Here is an 11858-nt window from a genome sequence, read left to right on the forward strand (position 1 = left end):
GTGGATGTTGATCAACCTTCAACCGAGACTTGTTGTACAAGCCACCATGAAAATGAGTGGCTAAGTTCTTCATTTTGTCAAGGTTAGATGTAGATGATCATAAGTTTTGTGTGTATATGGGATGATCTTCATTTGTAAACTCTTTAATGATGAATATATGGTGAAAACTTTGTTTTATTGATAACTCTTTGTGTTGGTTTATGATCGAGAGATGTTTACCAACTCTTTACCTAGGTTTTCATCCAATCTTGTTTGTTAGCTAGAGATAGTAATGAATGATTTTGTTCACCATAAAGTTGAACCAAAAAGTTGTCATTTTGATACATTGTGTTAGAGATAAACAATAGATCAAAATGGGAAAACCCACAATATGTGTTAGAGATAAACACATTGGGAGGACTTTGTGAAATAGTTTATCATCTAAAGGAGTTTATAAGTTTTGTTGATCGAACATATACATGCAAAGTGATCGTCGAACCCTAACTTTGACAATATTTCTCAAATAGAAAAACCAAAACTTTTACGGCATTTTCTTACACTTTTATGCAAGCTACCGTGACTAAAACCAAAACCCTCCTTGTTACTACGAGTTAAGAATTAAAACAACTGTCGAACGGCGGCGATATCTCACAATCCCTGTGGAGACGATAACAAAAACCTGACATACCAAACCACTTTCCAACAGTTACCATGAAAGTGTTAACCGGTTACATGCTAACAAAATCTGCCCAGAAATTGAATTTTGTTTCGGGTTAACCGGTTACCCCAAAAGTGTTAACCGGTTACCACTATTGAAAAAAGGAAAAATTGAGAACTTTTAAAAGTTGTAACCATTTTGAAATAAATTCTAAGTGTCCATATCATATTATTCATGCAACAATCAATTGAACACTTTATATATAAACATTAACTAAGATTAAATTCCAATACCTTTGTGATCAATTTCTCGAGCGACTTTGAGCTGTGTATGATTGAAACTTTGTGTGAATTTTCTCTATTGAAGTCTTGATCCATTCTTTGATGATTGACCCTGTACGTGCATCGTTGTCTTCATCAAAATACTCGAGAAGCCATGTCTTCACATTCTCCCCCTTTTTGATGATGACAACCCGATTCAAAAGGCGATTCTTGAAAGAGTCATCGGACTTAACATTCTAACACGTTTGCTCCCCCTATGATAATGCTCCCCCAAAATTCTTGATTTATTTGGAGACATTGAAATTTTGAGTTCCTGCAAGTTGGTTAGATACATATAATATATGCTACAGAATCTCTTCTCCCCCTTTGTCATAATCGAAAAGGATGGGACAAGACATATTAACAGTTTGGAGATCATGCATATAAAAAGCATACAAAACATCATATAATTAAAAGCCATAATATATTTTAAAAAATGAAATTTATTTTTCAAAAAAAATAGAACAGCAGCGAGGTAACCAGTTACGTTAAACAAAAAGTTACACAGAAGTCAGAAACGCTACTGGTTAACCGGTTAACAGAAATGTGGTAACCGGTTACCTGATAGAAAAAATGCCCCAGAATTCAAATTTGCTACTGGTTAACCGGTTAACAAGGATGTGGTAACCGGTTACTTATTGAAAATTTTGTAAAAAAGTAGCAATTAAGAGTTCAAAACACCATTTTTTCTATTCTTTGGTAAGATAATAATGTTTTTGCGTACCTTTGCCCTGGTTCATCATAAGACAGGTTATGACGAGTTTATATGTCACCTTCATCCAATATTCCAAGCTCTCTTCGAATTTTGTAAAACGGTTCCTTTGCGAGAGGCTTGGTGAAAATGTCGGCCAGTTGGTTATGAGTATCCACAAATGTAACTTCAACATCCCCTTTGAGTACGTGATCACGAAGAAAGTGATGGCGGATGTCGATATGCTTCGTTCTTGAGTGCATGACTGGATTTTTCGTAATGTTGATGGCACTTTTGTTGTCACATCTTAGCGGAATACATCCGAGATCTATTCGGAAATCTCGAAGTTGTTGCTTTAGCCAGAGTATCTGAGCACAAGAGCTGTCTGCTGCTATATATTCTGCTTCGGCTGTACTCATAGAAACACACACTTGTTTCTTGCATGCCCATGAAACTAGTGCATTTCCGAGAATGTGACATGTTCCACTCGTGCTTTTCCTATCTGTTTTACATCCTGCATAATCTGCGTCAGAGTAACCAATTAAATTGCACATACTACCTTTAGGATACCATAGGCCAACATTTATCGTTCCCTTGAGATACTTCATGATTCGTTTGACGGCAGTGAGATGTGATTCCTTTGGATTAGCTTGAAAACGAGCACTGAGACATACACTAAACATTATGTCAGGACAGCTTGCTGTCAAATACAACAAGGAACCAATCATACCTCGATATTTGGTGATATCAATTGAAGTACCAGATTCGTCTTGATCAACATAAGTTCTGGATCCCATAGGGGTAGACATTTGCTTGCAACTATCCATGTCGAATCTTTTCAAGAGTTCTTTGCAATACTTGGATTGATTTATGAAGATACCATCGTCTAGTTGCTTGATTTGTAAGCCGAGAAAATAATTCATTTTACCCATCATGGACATCTCGAATTCTCCTTGCATCATTGAGGAGAATTCTTCACACATATCTTTGTTTGTTGATCCGAATATGATATCATCAATGTATACTTGTAGACAACGACAAGAACAAGGAGAAAGTTCTTCTACAACACATCCATCACCTTTCATACCTATCATGGATCAACCACCACAACCACCGCCCATGTCCACACCTTGTGTCAACAGTCCAAGGAATACTTCTCAGTTTGCTAACCACACGGGAAGGCAAGCCGAGATGAAGACGGGAACTCTTAACCTACTATATGGAAGTCCATTCACTGGAATGGACCATGAAGACCCCTTTGCTTTTCTCACCAAATTTTATGAGATAGCATTGGCGGCCGGAGTTGATCAAGCTCAAGAGCTACCGTTGTTCAAAAGACTTTTTCCCCACGCTTTGCTCGTCAAAGCGAAAGATTGGTACTTGGATCAAACACCTGCAGTCATGACGGATTGGAACGTGTTGGAAGAGAAGTTCATTGAAAGATTTTTCTCCCACAACCGTTTCATGGAATCCAAAACGACAATCTCCGTGTTTTCACAAGGGACCAATGAATCATTGAACGAGGCGTGGGAATGATTCAAATCCATGCTTCGGAAGTGTAAAGGGCATGGTTTTGATGAATTGACTAAAATCCACATTTTCAAAAGTGGCCTCCAACCGAATTGTAAGACTTTGTTGGATGCTACCTCGGGTGGTTCTTTGTTGTCTAAAAGCGCCGAAGAAGCTACAGATATCATTAACCGAATGGCTCTAAATGACCTCCAAAGTCAAAGTAGAGGCAACTCTTTGAAGAAACCGAGAGTGCTTGAACTTGGGATGAATGATGCCATTCTTGCCCAAAACAAACTCATTTCACAACAAGTTGAACTCTTAACTCAACAAATAAAAGAGTTGAGAGAACCTTCAAAAGCTAAACAAATAGCTTGTTGTGAGCTTTGCAAAGGTGAGCATGACACCAGATTTTGTCCACCTCCCGGGTTCGAAGAAGTGAATTACATGGCGAACCAACGAGACTACCAACCGAGGTAACTGTCGCAACCTGAAAAATACAGAGCTACGAAAAAACAACCGGCGAGAAAGAAGTGACAGAAGAGTCGCCGCCGTGCGTTATTTATCCCAAATGAGGGAAGGGAAACGCTCGAAGTAAACCTGGAGAAAGGAAAGGAAAAGACAAGGTCTCGCAACCAAATCTTAGGTTCGGGAGTCGATTATGCGAAGGGAAGGTATTAGCACCCCTACGCATCCGTAGTACTCTACGGGATCCACTCTTGTTGTTCTTGTCTAAAGGGTGTGTGTTTATCTAATGTACTATTTACTAAAAGAAAGGGTCAAAGAAAATGACTCGCACGGATGTCGCATCCACTGCATACGTATCTCATCTGAATATGAGAATCAGAGTCTTCGTAGCTCGGGTACCTATGGGTGAAAGAGATGTGTGCCCGCTAAGACATCGCGTCTTATGCCTACATATCTCATCGGGAATGAGAATCAGAGCATAATGTAGTTCGGCTAACTAACGGGAACAAAGGTCTCGATTGCAACTAGGGCAAGAGAAAGGGAAGGTCTCAATCGCTACGAGGGCGAAAACAAACAAGGATTAGTTGTTAGTTGTTAGTCAAACTCGGCAAGACATCGTATCTTGTGCCTACGTATCTCATCTGAACATGAGAATCAGAGTTGCCGTAGTTCGGCTACATAGGGCTTGCCATCTGAACATGGACTTACAAAGGAGGACACCAGTTGTGTCAAAGGAGAGTGGGCGATGTGTTCACGTCCTAGCAGTAGGTGTCGCAGCTCGCTGAATCGAGTCTTAGGCAGTTACCTCTTTGCAATAGGACGGACTACATGCCACAAGATCGAAGACGCTCGGAAAGGTCTAAAAGAAAGGGGGAAGTTCTGCCCTAGAGTTGTCGTGCAATATGTACTTAGGTGTTAGGATTTACAAATCTACATTCGGAAAAGCGTCATTTATCTCTACTCGACAATCGTGGCCGAAACATTGTTTTGTATCTCTTAAGATAATATATTTTTCATTTTAAAAGGTTTTTGATTGATCGCACGGCGACGAGGAAAAAGAGTTTGATTGGTTGGATGTGCTTTGAGTGATGGCGAGAACTAGGATTGGCGAGATGTACATCTCGAATCCTAGCCTCAGGAGTGCATGGTATACACCATGTTCCATTTCCATCTTTATTTGCAAAAGGTTAAGATAGGAATTAAGTATTTTGGAATTTTGATTGAGAAAGGGTTTGAAGGAACCGCATTGACAATTTTAGACGATGGCGAGAGCTAAGATTGGCGAGGCATACGTCTCGAATCTTAACCTTAGGAGTGCATGGTATACACCATGTTCCATTTCCACCTTTATTGAGAAGGTGTTAAATCAGAATTAGGTATTTTTGAGTTTTGTTGTGAAAAATGACTTGACCTAAATCAAGTATTGATGGACGTTTGAGAAAGATTTGAATGAGTGTTTGAGAAAACAAAGTGGGTAAATTGGATGATGGCGAGAGCTAGGATTGGCGAGATATACATCTCGAATCCTAGTCTCAGGAGTGCGTGGTATACACCACGTTCCACTTCCATCTTTATTGAAAAAAGTCTTGACTATGAATTAATATTTTTTGAGTTTTTATTAGAGAAAATGGCTTGACGTTGAATCGAGCATTTGATGAAAGTTTGAAAGAAAAGGAATAGAGTAGGAGGGCGAAATGAATTGATTTGTTTATTGAGAAAACACTCGACGTTGGATCGAGTCTTATTTTTTTTATCTTTTGGAAATGGTTGATTTTATTCTTGTGTTAGTAGCTAACTAAACAGTCAAGCAAATAAAGAAATGAAAAGCAGTAGAATTATTACACATCGAGGGAGTGGGGTAGATTTTGTCAAATGGGGATTCAAAGTATTGGAATAATTAAATCGGGTCCAAACAATAAATAATGCAATGTATGAGTGTAAGTGCAAAGGAACTGTCTCATTATAAGAAGGCCCAAGAGTAAGCCATGTGCAGAAAATAACACAACAAGTTATATTTACAACACACTTAAAAATTAAATCGAAAAAAAGATAAAATCGGGATTTGCACGGATGGAAATTGAGGGACATACAAAACCTAAATAATGTGCTCAAAGCCGGTTTGCGCATGTTGACAATAATCGAAATGTCATATGCGATTAATCGAAACGCGGCGAAATACTATCACTATATCGATAAAAAATAATCATGGATAAATAACAAGAAAGATGTCAAATCCATAAATTAAAAAAGTCGATGTTTAACATTAAAATCAAAGACAAAGACAAACATTTAAAATCAACAAGTGTCTAGAAAATGAGAATAATAAAATAAAATAAAAAGGAGTAAAAAAAAAGAAAAAGAAAACAGAATGTAAGAAATGGGGTATCGAACCCGTACCCTAGGGCTTGCCAAACGACACCCCTACCAACTCAACCAAACTGAGTTGTTGATATTAATTTGTATTCATTAATACATATGTTCAAAACTTGCGTTGTATTGGTTAAAAGAAAAACAAGTTAACAAACCAGAAGCATTAACAGCAGACAAGTTCAACTTAACACAGAAATCATGTTTCTTTTCATTTTTGAAGAACAAAGATTTAACAGCAATAACCACACAAATGGAAGCATCAAGGAAGCGGAGATGGAAATAGAAACTCGAAAAAGAAACTAACCGGTTGCGGCGAGATTGACCGACGGATGTAGGTAAGGTTTCGTCTGAACCGGTTTTTGATCTTCCACTCTTCACCACCAAGAACCACTATGGTTTTCGTTTCTCCTTGCCGTCGACCTCTTTTTCGTTGGTGAACAGTAGCGCGGCTCCTCCAAAGAATTAGGGTTTTTCCTTTTTGAAACTTTTTTCGCCGTTAATTTCTCCGTCCCCTTACTGATTCGCTTTCCCCTATTTATGTTCTGTGAATTAGGGTTTTCGGATTGCTATGGTGGATCCAAGAAGTATCCCAGCCAAGTCCTTTCGGTGCTCAGAAATTTGAGCGGTCCTTTTTGATGCTAAATTTCGGAACGGTAATCTGAACTCAAGCTTTCTCCCTCTGTTTTGTCTTAATGCCAATTCGGGTATTCTTTGAAATTTTACTGCTTGGTAATTATTTTGTAGCTTCGGAATATCTAACCTTGTCTCCCTTCTTGACGAGTTCAACAGGTGTAATGATTTCAACAGTACCCTTGTTAATCTTTGTGGGATGTTGAGCACCTGGAAGAAAGAGGTTTGGGATGGGTCGAGCCATGTGTTGCCTGGTGGAATAACAACATCAATGGGAGCAACCAAACCAACACGAGCAGGAGCTCCAACCTTGTACTTGGCAACTTCATCGCTAACCTCTTTCAAATCTCCTTTGGTGAAAATCAAACCAACGTTTCCAACAAGGAGAGAAATCAGGTTGATAAAAGCATTGTTCCCAGTCTTCTCAGCATGAATCCTAACAGATCTCTTCATCATAGTATTCTTCCCCATAAGAACTACAGAATCCCCACGTAGACCGCTTCGACTATTCTGAAGCTGCTTTGATCCAACATTGTCAGCGTTAACAATGAGAATCTGAGAAAACTCGTCTAGAAGCTGGCCTAGCTTGGCATCGTAAAATTGCTTCTTCTCGGCTTTTCTCCCTAGTCTATGCCTGTTCCTGAAGTAATGAAATAAACCACTGGAAAACCTTGTCTTCGTGTGGCCTTCATCATTTTGAAACTCCTCTGTTTCAGTTCTAGTTTTATCCACTTTCTGAAGCCAAGCTGTAACATCACTTTCAGTTATTCCCAGATTATCCTCAGTTTCAGCTACCGCATGTTCCAGCCTCTTTCTTTGAAGACTTAGCTTTTCATCAAGACTGCGTAGCTCATTAACATTTTCCTTGTAATAGAAGATGTAACCCACATGCCGAATAGTCAGGTCCAACACAACATCGACAGCCCTTTCTACAATTTTGGATGCACACTCCATACTTTCTTCTTGACCTTCTTGAACCAAGTATGACTACATCTCTTTTCGGCTAAGAAAACTGCTTGTCTTTCTTCATTTGTGGTTTCTGTTGTGAACACGCCCAGCTTATCACAAAAGTCCACAGCCAACTGCTTCAGTTTTGGACATTCTATATGTCCCCCATTATAGAAACACTTCACATTTGGCAGGCCGTACAGTTTCATGAAGGTTACTTCAGGAAACATTAATCGTGCTTGTGGTCCATCATGCCAAGTAACAATTTCCTCCATGCCATCACAAAGATTTACTAAAATGCCTGCAAGCCTTTTTAGATCTTTGGCCACAGAAGCTGGTAAGAGATAGCTCAGTTTATTACAGCGTGTAGCCTCTATAACCCGCAGATTTTTGAAGCAAAGAATTCCTTCTGGATCTCTATCCCATACTTGCTTTAGATTTGGGAGTTGGTCTACCAAAATAAGCTGCAGGTTTGTGACTTTCATAGATACATCTGGTTGAAAATCTTTGATTTCAAAAATCACTTCCACCAACATGCAATCAATAACCTTCAAGCTGTCTAAACTCCCAAACCATCCTGTCATGTGACTTGGAAAAACCTTGTTAAGTTGTTTACACCCTTCAATTTGCACAGAAATGAGACTAGAAAAGGAATCGGCACCAACTTCCACTTGCCATATGTCTGTCAACTTATTGAGTTTGGTTAGGTGGATTTCTTCCAACTTAGGAAAGATGCATACCTTGTCCACACTGTCTCCTTCACTGGTAAAAATCTTCTACATCATCCAACAGTCACTTATAAAAAGGCTTTTCAATTTCTTAAAATTGCTAGCCACTGACATTGAACATAAGTATTTTAAGTTATAGCATTCTTTCACAGTTAATTTTATTAAGTTTTGAAAGAAGAAATTTGACAGGAACAGTTGATTTCTCCACAACAATTTTGTCAGACTTTGAGACATCAGCAATCATGCGAGCCGCGCTCTCCCAATATGTCAAATCTGCTGCTTTGCCGGCACCGAGACCCTGAGTTTTAGTCGGGGTGTTAACAGAGACAAACACTATGTCAGCCTCAAAGACATGCTTTTCAACATCAGTTCTGAAGAAGAGATTCCTGCCACGACATTGCTTTACAACATCGTCAAGACCGAGTTCATAGATTGGAAGCTGGTCGCTGTTCCGAGCTGTGATGCGGGATACAGATATGTCGACAACAGCCACTTCAATGGATGGACATTTAAGTGCAATGACTGCCATAGTTGGACCATCAACATATCCAGCACCAATGCAGCAAATCTTCACCATTTTTCTTTTCTAAATAACCTCGAGAGATGAATGATGAACCCGTTTGACTAAGAGGGAAAAGAGAGAAAGAAATGAAGTTTTATGGTGTTGTTATTTTTCCATTGTGTTGCTCACGATTTGTGCGCTTGGCTTATGCTTGCAGGTTGACAAAACATACCGGTTTGAGGTCTGCTGCGAATTCTGTTGTGGTTGAGTGGTGATGGAGAGATTCTGGATGGGATTATCACAAGTAGCCGCGGAGAGGTTGAAAGAATTTGCAGTCCAAATGTGACGAGCTCCATTGTAACACCGTCCAATGAGTTTGCAAGTATCTCAAAGTCCATAGTTCCCGGATGAAGTATACAGCCCTCAACCTTTTGAGCTACTAATTTCCATGGAACAATTGCACTGTAACGTTCAACAACGGTAAGCAAACGATGGCTATAGTGTATACTGCGGTTTGCTTTTTATGAGGTCTTTTGAATTTTTAGTTTAAGCTTTTTATTGGCTTCAGGTGGGATCAATGCTGAAATCAATTATCTCAATTATCTCAATCTCAATGTCGCCAAAAGCCAACGGTGCTCAACTATTCTGTAACATCTGAACAGGTTTTGGAGCTAAGTGTACAACCTCCGGCATTATGCACTCTATCACGAAGCAATTGTTGTACTCATTGTGGATGATGTTGCAGGTTTATGAGAATGGATTTGTATCTTTTTTTGTTTAGAGTATTTCAAATAGGTCATATCGTAGTGACGTATGTAATGTGACATTGGTATTGTAACTTGGTTGAACATGAAGTGTGATTGAAATTTGAATGTATGGTTTGAATCTGTAACAGAAAAATATACATTGAAACAACAAGCATTTGATGTTCCACCAAATTTCCACACATCATTAGCCCCAGTTTGTTCCATTCACTATAGGATTTAAGGGCCAATACACCATTCCCAATCCTCAATGATTTTTCCCCTTGTTCTAGATCAGAAGCTTCAAAGATAGGAATTCCAATTTCCTGAACAACCACTAGAAAGTTCCTAACATTTTCAAAAATACTGGAATGCCGATGACGGTGCTCCATCAAGGATTAACCCAGAATCAACCGGACTCTCCACAACCTTACATACAACACCAGGTTGAACCTTGTTAATAACATTACAAAGAATGATTCCACTCCTCACACCAAGCCTAAACTCTTTCTCAGAAGGCTCCGCCGGTAAATCCTTAGCTGCAACAATTCCAACCATTTTCCTCAACCACCCCGCGACTTCATATCTTCTCAATGCAGCTTCTTCTGATTTTCTAGATTCCAAATCAAGATCTTTGAGACGAGTGCCATGTTGTTGAAGAACATCCTCAATAATAGACGCAACTTTATGAATGAATTTTCAAACATAGAGAGATACAGATTCTATTCTTCTTCATTGTAACCTTTTCCTTAAATCGATCATTTCCCCCAAATGCAGTCGTAGAGCCTCTTACTCAATTCTTACGCAAAGCAAACAAAACTCAAAGATGTGTAAAACATATCGCTACACCTCCTTTTACACAATTTGATCAAACACATGTTTATGGGTGTAAGCTCTTTAACGCAGCCTGACCAGTTATTACACCAAAGTAATAACTGATTTTATCACATGATAAAGGATCCCATGTCTTGCTTGACCAAGGGAAAATAATCACTCTATCTCAAGACAATACGACAAGGCCCAAAGGTTTATGGAATAGCAGGTGATAACAAGTCTCAGCGAAACAAGTCGGTGGATGGATTCATGACCAGATGAAATGATCATGAAAAAAGAATGCAAACGAATGGTTGATGAAAAAATTCAGGGCCAAAATCGGGGTATGACAGTAACAACAACAACAACAACCGTATCAACCACATCCTCAAAATCAACAACAACATTTTCAAGGGAATCAAGGGTTCCAACCAAGGAGTAACTACTACCATAACCAAGGTTATGGGGGTGGTAATTCTAGCCGTCAAAACCCTCCCCAAAATCCTTATCAACCTCAACAACCGCCGGTCGTGACTGCAAAGTTGGAAGAGACATTGACACAATTTATGCAAATGTCGATGGCTAATCAAAAGAGCAACGATGCGGCAATCAAAAATCTCGAGACTCAAGTCGGACAACTTGCTAAACAACTAGCGGAACAACAACCCGGTCCATCTTTCTCGGCGAACACGCAAACGAATCCTAAAGAGCATTGTAAAGCGATAATGACGAGAAGTGGAAGGGAGTTGATTAGTGAGAGTAAAAAAAGAGATGATAGTGAATAAAGAGAGGAAGAGAAAAAAGATGAGGAGAAAATAATAGAGGATAGTGTTGATGGTGAAGTTGGAGAGTGGAGTGAGGAAGAAGTTGAAGAGGATGAAAAGAATGGTGAAGTTGAAAATAAAGAAAGTGTGGAAATTGAGAAAAATAAGAATGATGAAGTGATAGTGGAGGAAGTGAAAAAGAAAAGAGCGAGAAGTTATAAAGTTGCTAAAGGAAAGGAGGTAGTGAGCGCTACTCCAATCCAAAACCTTCCGTATCCACATGCTCCATCTAAAAGGGAGAATGAACGGCATTACGCCCGGTTCATGGATATTTTCAAACAACTGCAAGTGAACATTCCGTTTGCCGAAGCACTGGAGCAAATGCCTAAGTATGCAAAATTCATGAAAGACATACTTACAAAAAAGCGGAGGTATACGGAACCGGAGACCATTGTCCTAGATGCAAGTTGTAGTGCAATCATTCACCGGACGCTTCCGAAAAAAGAGGTTGATCCGGGATGAGTTACTTTGTCGGTTAAAATTGGTGATGTCTATGTCGGAAAGGGACTAATTGATTTGGGGTCAAACATTAATCTTATACCATTGTCTATCGTGAAGAGGCTTGGCAACATTGAAATGAAGGCCATCCGGATGACTTTGCAATTGGCCGATAAGCCGACTACCCATCCGCATGGCGTAGCCCAAGATGTTTTGGTTAAAGTCGATAAATTCTTT

The 11858-nt window shown here is 39.3% G+C and overlaps 2 protein-coding genes and 1 pseudogene across 2 annotated transcripts; all 3 read right to left on the bottom strand.

The window, feature by feature from the left end:
• Positions 1-1719: 1719 nt before the first annotated feature.
• LOC127094729 (secreted RxLR effector protein 161-like) lies at positions 1720-2475 on the bottom strand. Its single transcript, XM_051033523.1, has one exon. The coding sequence runs from the start codon at positions 2473-2475 to the stop codon at positions 1720-1722; it is 756 nt and encodes a 251-aa protein (XP_050889480.1).
• Positions 2476-6728: 4253 nt separating this feature from the next.
• Positions 6729-7684, bottom strand: LOC127094737 (60S acidic ribosomal protein P0-like; annotated as a pseudogene).
• Positions 7685-8434: 750 nt separating this feature from the next.
• Positions 8435-9280, bottom strand: LOC127094747 (UDP-glucose 6-dehydrogenase 1). Its single transcript, XM_051033540.1, has one exon. It carries the CDS (start codon positions 8876-8878, stop codon positions 8435-8437), a length of 444 nt encoding a protein of 147 aa, XP_050889497.1. The 5' UTR covers positions 8879-9280.
• Between the last annotated feature and the right edge of the window lie 2578 nt (positions 9281-11858).

This window comes from Lathyrus oleraceus, chromosome 1 (genome assembly GCF_024323335.1).
Source record: "Lathyrus oleraceus cultivar Zhongwan6 chromosome 1, CAAS_Psat_ZW6_1.0, whole genome shotgun sequence".
Lineage (NCBI taxonomy): Eukaryota > Viridiplantae > Streptophyta > Magnoliopsida > Fabales > Fabaceae > Lathyrus > Lathyrus oleraceus.

What these genes read in the sequence shown, in the direction of transcription:
- LOC127094747 (XM_051033540.1), bottom strand. Translation starts at nt 8,878, where the DNA reads ATGGTGAAGATTTGCTGCATTGGTGCTGGATATGTTGATGGTCCAACT.
- LOC127094729 (XM_051033523.1), bottom strand. Translation starts at nt 2,475, where the DNA reads ATGGATAGTTGCAAGCAAATGTCTACCCCTATGGGATCCAGAACTTAT.